This window comes from Apium graveolens, chromosome 8, assembly GCF_009905375.1.
Source record: "Apium graveolens cultivar Ventura chromosome 8, ASM990537v1, whole genome shotgun sequence".
NCBI lineage: Eukaryota > Viridiplantae > Streptophyta > Magnoliopsida > Apiales > Apiaceae > Apium > Apium graveolens.
Window position 1 is genome coordinate 902043 of NC_133654.1, and position 13690 is coordinate 915732.

General features: G+C 38.7%; 1 protein-coding gene across 1 annotated transcript; it reads left to right on the forward strand.

Moving 5' to 3' along the window:
- The first annotated feature begins 436 nt into the window (after positions 1–436).
- Positions 437–7391, forward strand: LOC141679110 (uncharacterized). Its single transcript, XM_074485599.1, has 2 exons — positions 437–694; positions 6920–7391. The coding sequence occupies exons 1-2, from the start codon at positions 456–458 to the stop codon at positions 7125–7127; spliced, it is 447 nt and encodes a 148-aa protein (XP_074341700.1). The 5' UTR covers positions 437–455; the 3' UTR covers positions 7128–7391.
- The last annotated feature ends 6299 nt before the right edge of the window (positions 7392–13690 follow it).

Below are 13690 nucleotides of genomic sequence, written 5' to 3' on the forward strand. Positions count from 1 at the left end.
CGGTTTCTATTTTTAACATCGATTCTTAATAAAAAATACTCTTACTGGTTTTTGAAAATTATCTCAGGAACCTTAAATTTATTAATCAAATTTTCACAACACGTACAATTATGATTAAGAGGGATAAATAAAAGAGTAGTGGTAGGTGCCCCGAATTTATACCCCAAATTTTATACCAAATGATTTGGCATACACATGGCAGGTTTTGATTTGGAGGCGCATATTTATGCACGCGTGGTCCATATTATTATTAGGAAACTTACAAGTTACAAGCTTGACACATCAGTATTTGGGGAAAATTTGGGGAAAATATTTGGGGTGTTTAGCATTTTCCTACATAAAAAAGTTAATATGATAAAATACAAATATAGATATATGATAAAATACAAATATAGATATTTGAGTTCCGGTAGATTCGATTGTTAAGAGCACGGGGTAGAAGTGGTTTCGGTGAAATGGTAAGTTTTAAAATAGAGTTTAGAAATGGTTGTGCAAGTTTAACCAATTTGTTAGTGATACCCGTGCTAGTGTGTGCCTCTGCCCTGTATTATTACTCGTATTGCGGCTCTAGCTCACCACCACATTCAGTGTATATGGCTAGCACTAGCAGCATCGCTGAGAAGTTCGGTGTGAAGATTGAAAAAGATCCTCCTCAATCCAAGCTTGCTCACCTAGGTGTTGAATCCTGGCCAAAGTATGTTCTTAATCAATTGCTCTACCTTGTTATTTATTTTATATTTATAATTACATCTTTAATAAAATTTCGATTAGTATATTTGCATCCAATTCACACACACGACGAATTAAGTTATGTGTAACTTGATTTTAAATTTGAATGTGGCTATAATTGATCCTAATAGGAAGCATCCCTCAAAAAGTAGTTCAAAGCTAATACCCTACATAGACACCCGCTTCCGTCACCAACTGATTCTTTCTTATCAGTTACAGATTCTAAATTTAGGGATGGAACACCTTTTGCTCTAACCTTCCGTGATTCGTTTATATATTATGTGTTATCTAAATTTTAAATCTTAGATGGAAGAAATCGGCACGCTTGTCTAGGAAGAAATTAGAAATATAGCAGAGTAGCTAAAAGGCCTAGGGTTTTATGTTGTGGATAACTTGCAGCTGGCAGTCCTCTGTTTTGGGTTCTGAGATTTCCTTTGAATTGTAGTCTGGTGTCGGATCTATTTAGGAAGAGCATTTTGGTAAATGGTCGTTAGTGGTGAACGTGAAACTGATGATTGGAAGATGTCATGATTATTGATTGGTCAATGAGCCTGAATTCAGGAAAAAAAAACACACCCTATTTGCACATACTTGATGAAGGCTAAACACGTACATTGGCTTCTAAAGTTTATGTACTATATGTTCTATAAACTTGTAAATTTAAATTTATAACCCTAAATTCGGTCCTGTTGCATAAAAAGTTTCATGACTAACAAAGTTAAATTTAAAGATGAGCTAAAGTAGGTCTAAGGGGCAGCTCACATGGTGACAAAGTAGACATCTTGGACTTATTTTTAACAATAAGTGAGCTATTTTCTTGTAGACTCCCCTGATTTAAATATTGAACACCCGACAACTGATTATTTTCAACTTCGAACCAAATCTGTGAGGTTAACCAAAAGTTTTTCTTAGTTTCAATCTAATTAAACTTGCTCTGGAATCTGTTGTACATTTAAGTGTTACAGAGTTTCATATACTGCATTATTTAGGCAAGGTTGAGTCTGTATGCATTATCATCAGTCCTTTGTTCTCCGCAGTCCACATCTGTCCTTTCCATGATTTCTATAATCTAATTTGTTTATATTCTTCTTTTCATTGGTAGATATTTATATAGAAGATCACAAAATGATCAGCAAAATGACACCAAAATATAGCTATACGAATATGGGCTAATTTACAATAAAGTGGATTTTGCATATTAACAGCATCTATTGATCTCTTGAGTTGCATGTTGTCCTGGTTAGTTAATCTATCAACTATTCAGATTTCAACCCCTGCGGTTTTCTCTCGAGGAGTGAACTACATATGTGAATACAGAAAAAGTCTTTTGCATCTCTAAGAGCAAGTCCAGTGATTGTGCTAAACGGGGTGCTATTTCTATATTATAGCACCCAAGAGAAAAATTCTACTCCAATGGAGTGCTAAACATGGATGCAAAACAGCAAAATGCTATAGTTGGTGCAAAATATAGAACCAACTATATATGTTGCTATAATTGTCACATAAGCATGCTGATAGAACCTTTGATATATATCAGCAACAAAAACCAACAATAGCCTAAGAATATCAGAGATTCAAGAGTGTTTTATTGAATATAATATCAGAAAGATAGATACCCAGGTATTCGAGAGACCTGGTACTCTCCCTAGAGCATAAGTAGCTCAATACAAATCAATTTCTGCATGTCTCTCTCAACTCCTCTTTTGACAATATATTGTGTCACAATCAGTACTTTCCAAATATAGAAGATACTAATTTATTCTCCCAGATTCCTATTAATTAATAATAGCATATATATATTACATATCTTCTAATTGATTTAGTAATATCAATTAGACAGTCTAGCCACCCCTTTTATTGCGCCTCGAATACGTGTATCTGATTGGGGCTCTATCATTACCCCCTCGCAGAACTTTCACCTTGTCCTCAAGGTGAAAATCAGGAAACTGACTTTGGATTGCATCAAACTTCTCCCAAGTGGCTTCAAAAGAGGGAAGATTCTTCCATTCAATCAGCACTTCCAGCTCCTGGGAATTTTGCAATCTTCCAGACCTCACGTCCAACAGTGCAGCCGGTTCAACCATCATTTCCAAATCAGCTGCTAACTGTGGTGGAAAAGTGGGAGAAGAATGAGCTGTGCCTTTGGCTTGTTTCAGCTGAGAAACATGAAATACCGGGTGCACAGCAGTAGTAGGAGGTAAACTAAGTTTATACGCCACTGGACCCACACGTTGTAGGACTTTAAATGGACCATAGTAACGAGCATCTAGCTTCTCGTTCTTGCGTCCAGCCAAAGAAATCTGTCGGTAGGGTCGAATTTTCACATATACTTCATCTCCAACTTGATATTCGACGTCCCTACGATTTGTATCAGCTAAGTGTTTCATCTTTTGTTGTGCAAGGAGAAGATTCATTTTTAAATCATCAAGTAATGCATCTCGTTCTTCTAACATAGATTCTACCTCAATTACTGCAGTTGAACCTTCTATATAACGAACCAGCGGAGGGGGATCTCGACCATAAAGAACCTTGAATGGAGTACAACCTAGAGAGCTGTGAAAGCTAGTATTGTACCGATACTCAGCCCAAGAAATCCACTTTGCCCATTTACGAGGCTGGCCAGAAGCAAAACACCGGAGATAAGTTTCCAAACAACGATTTACCACCTCAGATTGGCCGTCCGTTTGTGGATGGTAAGCCTTGCTATGGCGAAGGTCGGTACCTTGCAACCGAAACAACTCTGTCCAAAAATTGCTTAGAAACACTCTATCACGGTCAGACACAATAGTACGCGGCACACCATGTAGCTTAACAACATATTTCAAAAATGCTTCAGCCATATTCTTCGCATTAAAAGGGTGTTTGAGAGTAATGACGGAGGTATGGTTTGAACACCTCGTTCATCAAGGATTGGAAGGTTGCTGGAGCATTAGTAAGTCCAAAAGGCATGACAAGAAATTCATAATGTCCCTCATGAGTTCGAAAAGATGTCTTATGCACATCCTCCTCTCTCACGCGTATTTGATGGTATCTAGATTTAAGATCCAATTTTGAAAACACATTAGCCCCGTGTAACTCATCAAGCAATTCATCAATCACTGGAATTGGAAATTTATCGGGCACGGTTTCTTTATTCAGAGCACGATAGTCTATGCAAAAACGCCAACTCCCGTCTTTTTTCTTCACCAATAGAACTGGACTCGAAAAGGGGCTGCTGCTTGGTTGTATAATCCCTGCTGCCAGCATTTCTTTCACCAACTTCTCAATCTCATCCTTCTGAATTTGAGGGAAACGATACGGTCGTACACTAACTGGAGGCACTCCGTCTCGTAAAATGATAGCGTGCTCGTGGCCTCTACTTGGGGGTAGAGTTGTCTGCATGTGAAAAACCTTTTCAAACTTTTGCAACACCTCCGTAATTTCCAAAGAAATTGATGCATCATCCTCGGTAGTCTTAACAATCGAGCTTCCTAGTTCCACCATTACACCTGCTCCCTCTTGTTTCAAAGTTCGTAACATAGCCTTTAGAGATATTCGCGTTTTTTGTAAAGTCGGGTATCCTTTTAACGTGATAGTTTTTCTTGCGATAGTAAACTTCATGGTATGTGTTGTCCAGTTATGATATGTGTTACCCAGAAGCCATTGTACTCCTAAGATTACATCTGTGCTTCCCAACTCCAACGGAAGGAAATCGTCAACAATCTCTATACCCTGTAAAGAAATCATCACTCCTTTGCAAACACCTTCGCTTGGAATTGCTTGTCCAGACCCCATTTGTACCCCGTAAGCTTCTGTTGGAGTAATGGACAGATTCAATTTCTGAACCACCTCCGTTGTAATAAAGTTGTGTGAAGCACCACTATGGCCATTAATGTTGCCGGTCATTTTCATAGTCTTTGGTGGAGTTAGCCCAACCACTGAATTTAGGGATACTTCCACTGTTTGTGCTTCAGTTTGTACATCGTGGGCCTTGATTTTTATCTCTTCAATTTCTTCATTATCCTCCAACTCTCCTTCTTGCTTCACTAACACTTGTAACTCTGGTTTCTTACATCGATGGCCGATAGAGTACTTTTCATCACAACGGTAACATAACCCTTTGGCACGTTTGGCTTGTAGCTCCGCATCTGTCAAACGTCGGTATCCACCACGGCGTTCTCCTATAACAGTCCCACGTTCGTTGGTCTTGGGAACATCCCCGGTGAGGTTATTAGGATTTAGCCCGTTATTCCTAAATAAACCCAATCCTCTCTTCTGTTCTTTATAAATGTTAATTTTGTCCTCAACCTTTTGAGCCAGGTCCATTGTCTTTTCTAATCCACTGGGCTCCAGTACCCTTAATTCTCCCTTAATATCTGATTTTAGCCCCTTTACAAATGTAGACTCCAGAACACGTTCTGATATCTGCTCCAATGAGGCAGCCAACATCTCAAATTGCTTCCTATATTCCTTCACCGTAGTTTCTTGTTTCAGGCCAAGAAATCTGTCATACATAGAGCCTTCTTGATTGTTACGAAACCTTCTCAGTAACAAGGACTTCAATTCTTCCCAGTTTGTTATCTTCCTACGCTTATCTTCCCATCTGAACCAATTAAGAGCATCACCCTCTAAACACACAACAGCCGCTTCCAATTTCTCAACGTTATTGAGACGATTTAAAGTAAAAAAACGTTCAGCCCTATAAGTCCATGAATCTGGATCTTCACCCTCAAAAATAGGCAACTCAATTTTTCGAGCCCTAAAATCAGGTCTCTCCCAAGATCCCTTCTCCCGGCCATTGGCGCTGCTTCCTTGGTTAAAAGATGGTATTTCTGTTGACTTCGACCCTTTTTCTCCAAGCAACTTTGCATTGCCTATCAGTTCTTTCATAAGTTCCTCTTGTGCACGTCGCATCTGCTGAAATTGGTCCACCAAGGTTGCAATCCCTTGTTCCACTACAGGCAACCGTTTCATGTCTTCCTTCAAGATTTTCAATTCACTTTCCATTGACTCCACCCGCGTATCCATTCTAGTGTTTGTCATAACCTCGCTCTGATGCCAAATGATAGAACCTTTGATATATATCAGCAACAAAAACCAACAATAGCCTAAGAATATCAGAGATTCAAGAGTGTTTTATTGAATATAATATCAGAAAGATAGATACCCAGGTATTCGAGAGACCTGGTACTCTCCCTAGAGCATAAGTAGCTCAATACAAATCAATTTATGCCCGTCTCTCTCAACTCCTCTTTTGACAATATATTGTGTCACAATCAGTATTTTCCAAATATAGAAGATACTAATTTATTCTCCCAGATTCCTATTAATTAATAATAGCATATATATATTACATATCTTCTAATTGATTTAGTAATATCAATTAGACAGTCTAGCCACCCCTTTTATTGCGCCTCGAATACGTGTATCTGATTGGGGCTCTATCACATGCAATATGGTAGATGGAGAAAAATGGATATTCAAAATAATAGTGGCAAACATAATTGTGTATTTAAAGATAGATAATCGAAATACAGCCTTATTTGGAAATGTTTGGTGTTATTTTAAAACTATCCATTGGCATTGGAGCACAAGTTCTATTTTAACATCAAAATTCACTTTTTGATTTCAAAATATAGCAATAGTTATACGTATTATAGCAACACCATTTGACTTGCTCTGACTACTTCATTGCACTTGATTCCTCTTCAATCATACGCCACTTGCTATGTTTGGATGACATTGAAATTGTGTGCTCTAAAAGAGATGAAGAATTTGATGAGGATATGAAAAAGGGTTAAAGATGTTAAAAGAAATGGGGTGAATCAGATATGCATATCCAAGATTTCCACATGTGTCTCCATGTCAGGTGCTAGATAAACCTTTCAGCGTATATATAACTTTTCCATTAGTAGTGAACTTTTTTATGTAATGGATGTCGAGTTCAGGGTTTAGAGTTTGAAAATTTCAAGTTTATAGACCAAAACTTAAGAGAAGATGAAGTTTATATGTCGATGTATGTGTTTTGCTAATAAAGGCAGTTTGGGGTAGAAGAAACTTGCATGCGTCGATCTATAATTTTACATTTCTATTAAATTTTCTTATGAGTTATGATGTTTGCTTTTACTTTCCATTATCTTAGCAATCAAGCCATTTGATGCCACGTTCTTTAGTGAATATATGTCAACTATAACTCTGTTGATAATAATAGGTGGGGATGTTCGCCAAGCAAATTTCCATGGACATTTACTACCACGGAGACAATGTTTCTTCTGGAGGGGAAAGTGAAGGTGTACTGTGATGGACATGATGAATTCTTTGAAATAGGAGCCGGTGATTTGGTCGAGTTTCCAAAAGGAATGAAGGTAATTTGGGATGTCACCGAAGCTGTAAACAAGCATTACAAGGTAGAAAAGTGAAATTCTCGTTATGAACTAGCCGAAAAGGTTCAAAGAGAACTGCTAGAATACCTGACTTTGATATTTCACTTATTTCTTTGTAAGTGCCTTCCGGCTTTTGTAACAATAAACTGCCATTGACTTCTACTTTAGGTTTGGACGGTGGTGATTGGTAATTAGTAAATTGGTTTTTCTAGCATGTATCCTTGCTAAAAATCCGTATTTGATGAGTTGTCAAAATTTGATTGTTGAGATTTTTGTGTTAATATTTAAGTTCTTATTATATATAGTTGGGTGCAGTTTTAGGAAACCTTTACGGATGTTATATTCCCTCCGTCCCTCCTAATTATTATCATTTCTGGGAGAGTGTTCGGCACGCATTTTAAGTTGAATAAAAAGTATAGTTATATAACTTTTTTTAAAAAAAAAAATTCTGAATAAAAATAAAATGTTTAAATTTTTATTCAGAAAAATAAAAATTTTAAAAAAGGTTAAAAGAACTATACTTTTTCTTCATTTTAAAATGCGTGTGGGCATGGAGGGAGTAATATTCTAGTGATCGATGATTCCGGAAATAATCTGTTGTTCCCAACCAGGCCTTAGGTTCTATGGAGTCTCCTATTTCATTTCATTAGAGTCCTTGAAGTTCATATAATATATATATATATATATATATATATATATATTTTGACACGTTATTACTTTAAAAAAAGTTGAAATACCTAATATTCTCATTTGAAAAATATATTTTTTCTAATAATATTTGTAAAACCGTAAGTACCACAGAACTGGCTTTAAACTTTCAAAAAGACTTGTTATTAGGATTATAGAATTTAATCCCAATGGAGTTGATCGGTTATAGTCCTAAAATATGTTTCTTAGGATTATGTTTCTTAACAATCGGGTACTTATTAAGATTTATCTAATATTATTGATTTGAGTGTCGGATTTATATTTTAAACGTCCAGATTTTATCATTATTTTTTCTTTTCGTGGATATTTTGTAGGTATAGGATTCAACTCTAACTGCTAAATTGATTCAAAAAAAAACTCCAACTGCTAAAATATCGGTGAAAATAAAATTAAAAAAAAATCTTAAATCTTAGTATTCTCCTGTATGAATATTTAAATTTAAGAGATTTGAAGTAATTTATCAAATAAAACTTATATAACATCTGATTATTAATAATCTCTCTGTCCCAACCATTTTTTGCACTTTTCTTTTAGCGATGTCTCGTCCAATTCTTACATTTCAAAACTTACCAAAAATAATTAATGGGTTCCGCCACTTCCCCAGTTTTTCTCCCTTTTCACATTACTTTTATTTCACTATCTCTTTTATATATTAAAAATCAATGGGAGCCACCACTTCACCCACTTTTCTTTCTTTTTTCACTACTTCATACATATTTCTAAGTCCAAAACAAACGTAAAGAATTGGTCGGGACGGAACAACTTTTTTGTAGTTCTAAAATGGTGTTATGGATAAGAAATCAAGGTTATTACTTGCTGTGTTTAATACTAAGATTCGGGAGCTCAAGGCCTTTAATGGCTGCTCTCGTGTTTCGTGACTCAATCTGCCTTTACGAGATGCCTACGTATCTCTGTGAATTAGAGAATCAAGCCAAAAAACGTAGTTCTGATTTGTGGGGTGAGGCCCCTTATATAGATGTGGGAGTCCTTGAATTGGACTTGGTATAGGAGACTTGGTGGACAAGCCTCTGAATTAGGATAGACTTAGGAGTCCTAGGAAGTAGGAAGCTGATTCCTTATCCTTTTAGGTCCCCTTGAGGCTAATCTATAAGGATTTATATCCTTACCGGGACTCTTCTCAATAGCTGATTTTTCCCTTATTAATTAATTACGAAATTAATTAATAATTAGGGCTTTTGGGCCTTTTTTTATTCCATCAGGCCTGATCTGGTCCATCAGGCTTAACCTTTCTGGTCTGAGTTTCATATATCTTTTTATTGGGCCTAGCAGCCCACAGCTTATACAATTAATGCAGTATTTAATTATACAATCATAATTTATTTATCCCTATCATTTGCCCCCCAACTTTTGGGAAACATTGATTAGGTTTCGTAGAAGTTAAGTCTATTTGTTCCCTTACAGGGTTTCATTTTTCCGTAAAGTGTGGAGCGACCTACACATTTACAATGAATTTTTCCTTTTATTCAGGAATTATCTTAATTTCCAGGAATTTTTCCCTTATTTCCGGGATTTTTTCCTTATTTTCTGGATTTTTTCCTTATTTCCCGGGTCTTATCCTTAATTTTCTGGATTTTTCCCTAATTTCCCGGGACTTATCCTTAATTTTCTGGATTTTCCCTAATTTCCAGGGATTTGTCCTTAATTTTCTGGATTTTTCCCTAATTTCCCGGGACTTATCCTTAATTTTCTGGATTTTTCCCTAATTTCCCGGGACTTATCCTTAATTTTCTGGATTTTTCCCTAATTTCCCGGGACTTATCCTTAATTTTCTGGATTTTCCCTAATTTCCCGGGACTTATCCTTAATTTTCTGGATTTTTCCCTAATTTCCCGGGACTTATCCTTAATTTTCTGGATTTTTCCCTAATTTCCCGGGACTTATCCTTAATTTTCTGGATTTTTCCCTAATTTCCCGGGATTTATCCTTAATTTTCTGGCTTAAAATCGATCAGAATGCATTCGAAATCGATCAGGATGCATTCGAAATCGATCAGGATGCAGACAAAATCGATCAGGATGCAGCCAAAATCGATCAGGATCCTGATCGAATTAGCTCAGGATCTTACACTCTGGTCGACAGGATTCCTGATCGATTTCGATCAGGATTCTGACCGAATTGGCCTTCAAAGTGACACCCTAGTCGATTGCTACACGGGCTTAATCGACCAGGATTCCTGATCGATTTCGATCAGGACTCTGAACGAATTAAATGGCTCTCGACCATTCTGATCGAATGGAATATCGATCAGGACTCTGTTCTCCGTCGATCAGGACTCTGATCGATCTTAGGGGATTTCTTCCCTCCTGTTCGAATAAGATATCGATCAAGACTCTCTTCTGTGTCGATCAGGACTCTGATCGATCTTAGGGGATTTCTTCCCTCCTGTTCGAATAGCATATCAATCAGGACTCTCTTCTCTGTCGATCAGGACTCTGATCGATCTTAGGAGATTTCTTCCCTCCTGTTCGAATAAGATATCGATCAGGACTCTCTTCTCTGTCGATCAGGACTCTGATCGAACCATATTAAGGTTCTGGTCGATTTTTGACTTTTTAAATTCCACAGAAGCTTCTAGATTGTTCCTGATACTTCTTGTAGATGGGCCTTTAGGTTGGGCCTGGCTAAATGGGCCTAAAAACGCCTCGTATTCCGAGCTTTTCGCCTATATAAGTGTAGTGTGGAGTGAGAATCCTCACTTCACTTCCCACTTCTCATTTCATCCCACATTTTTCTCTAAAGTTCTCCCTTTTGAAGGCGATTTCCGGCGACCAAAGCCACCGCAGCTCCTCCATTCTCAAGTATTTCTGGGTTTCAAGCCTTCAACCGAAGCATATTAATGGCGGACCGTGACCTAGCTCGTTTGCAGAAGATGAATGTCTCTAAGAGAGGTACAAACATCCAAATTCAATCTCCATATACTTCCCTCATTGATATGATTAACTCGAGAGGTGATGAATATCCTTCTCTGTCTGAGTTAGATTCGTATAATCATGGTAACACTTTTCATGAGTTAGATGGTAGGATAGAGTCTATGAATACCCTGTACAGACTTCCACCCCACCTTAGGATCACTCCAGCCGCCCCTGGGGATAGGACTTGTAATTGGGAGGGGGATACCCTGTTCATTTATCGAGGAGCCCTGACCGCAGGTCTTAGGTTCCCATTTCACGAATTTATTCCTCGTTTACTAGCCGATGTACGAATCAACCCTTGTCAACTCCCTCCTAACGCCTGGAGGAACATTATCTGTTTTATGGTCCTTTGTCTCAGGAATAGCTTTCCTCTTTCCGTAGCAGTCTTTAGGAAAGTTTTCCAATTCTATAATAGTTCCATGAGTCAGCCGGGCTGGGTTTTAATTCGCCAACGGCCCAAAATTCCCCATATCTTTGATAGTAACTCTATAGTCGAGAACAACCCTAAATGGAGGGATGAGTTTGTTAGGCTGACCTGGGCTGGGGGTGATTGGGCCACACTCTTCCGTAGGCCATTTTGCAAAGTATCAGATGGTAGTCCTGGTAGCATCAGATTAACTGATGAGGAGGAGGTGGCCTACCAAGCCTTAATTTCAGACGATGGGAAAACAGACACCTGGACCCTTTTAGAGGAGTTTTCCTTGAAGAAAGTTGGTCTCTCCCAGGCCAGTGATAAGGGTAAACTTATACCTGCGAAATTATTTTTCCTTCTCTTTAACCGTACTTTTTCTTTTTTCTGGATTTTAACATTCCTTCTGCTTTTCCTTTCAGCTTGTGAGGCTATTAATAACGTCAATAGGCCCAAGGAGGGGGAATCTGGCCGCCAGAAGAGGGCCAAGTTAAACAGGGATCCCAGGAGCAAACCTGACGGTCCTACTTTCCTTAAGCCCCACGTCCCGGTGGTCGAGCTGGGGGACGATGTGGATCCTCCACTTAAGGCACATTCCTTCAGGCCTAACTGGGGCTTCAGGAGGAGCGATACGGTGGTTGGATCCACCAAACATGCCAAGGATTGGTCGTACCATTCCATCACTCCCCATGATTTCACTGACATTGTTACGGGGAGTGATGTCGAGACTATTGAGCTTCTGGGCTCTCAAGCCCAAGCTGCGGTAATTTTCTTTTTTCTTCTCTTCCTTTTGTGAATTTCAACTTTTCTTGTATCCCAATAAATTTGCGCCAACTCATACATATTTCTTTGCAGAGTAATACCTATTTCCAGGCGGCCCTACATCAGGCTAGATCTTGGAAGGGTAACTCTGATGTTTTTGAAAAGGAGATGAAGAAGTGGGAGGAGAGAGCCAAGGTCCTAGAGAAGAAGCTAGACACGAAGAAAGAGGAGCTGGCTAAGGCTCATTCCGAGCTGGTGAAACTTAGGATCGATAAGGATAAGCTCATTGATGACTACATGGATTCTGACAAGTTTAAGAATCTCATGGAGATTCATGATGAGGGTCTTTACTCCCTACAGTTCACTCAGGGATGGGATGCGGCCGTGAAGGCTGTTTCTGAGAAGTACCCGGGCTTAGTCGACCCTAAGGACTTTATAAGTCCTGAGCAGGCTGAGTCAGAGGACAGCATAGACGCTCTCTTCGACTCTCCTCAGCCAGATGATCGCATCTTGGATCCTAACACTGCTTCTCCTCCCGCTTCTCCTGCGAAGGACGCTGAAAGCGCTGATAAGGAGAAAGAGAATGAAGGCTCCCGCATGGAGGAGTAGTTTTTCTATTTTGTAATTTTATCCTTAATTTATGTCTGGACTTTTGTTTGTATTAAAACTTATTACCCTGCGGGGCTATGCTACTTTCCTTATTTGCATTCTCTCCTTCATTTTTCCGATACTTTAATATTCAAACTTGGCTTAATGGGCCACACAAGTATTATCACAACTCAAACATCCATAGGTTGAAATAATTTCGAACTCTTCAATTTCAAGTCTGGTTTTCCAAAACCTTACATAATATGGGTCCGACCCTGATCTATAATAGCTAAAAAAGAAAAATACTATGCAAACAAAGCTTCAAGGTGCTTTTAAACCTACTTGTCATAATGACAAGTGAGAATCGTACTTCGACCATCTTACACGTAGTAAACCTTCAGGTTTTGTGCGTGCCAAGTTCTCGGGACTTCGAAACCATCCATAGTCTCCAGCTTGTAGGTTCCTCTACCCTGAACGCTCTTGACTCTATACAGCCCTTCCCAATTTGGGGCAAGCTTTCCTTTCTGTCCGACACCAGAAGCCTCTATTTTTCTCAAGACTAGGTCACCTTGTTTGAAAAACCTCTCTTTAACCCTTAGGTTGTAGTAGAATGAAGCCTTTTTCTGATATTCTACTATCTTTGCGTGTGCTTCATCTCGCACTTCATCGATTAAATCCAGGGCTAACTTCTGCCCTTCCTCATTTTCTTTTTCATCAAAAGCCTGAATCCTTGGAGAGGAATGTGATATCTCCACGGGAACTACTGCTTCTGCCCCATATGCCAACATGAAAGGAGTTGCATTTGTCGTGACTCTACAGGTAGTCCTATAGGCCCATAATATGGGAAGTATCTCATCCACCCAATTATTTCTTGACTTTTCGATTCTCTTCTTTAGTCCATCCAGGATTATCCGATTTGCTACCTCCGCTTGCCCATTGGCTTGCGGGTGAGCCACAGAGGTGAACCGTAACTCAATTTCATTTTCTTCGCAATACTTCTTGAATTCCTCGTTGTTGAATTGTGTTCCATTGTCAGTGACGAGGATACGGGGAATTCCATATCGGCACATAATGTTTTCCCACAAGAATTGTGCAACCTGTTTAGTTGTGATTTTGGCCAAGGGCTTGGCTTCAATCCACTTAGTGAAATAATCAATGGCTACAATCAGAAACTTCCTTTGTGCTGTGGCCATAGGAAA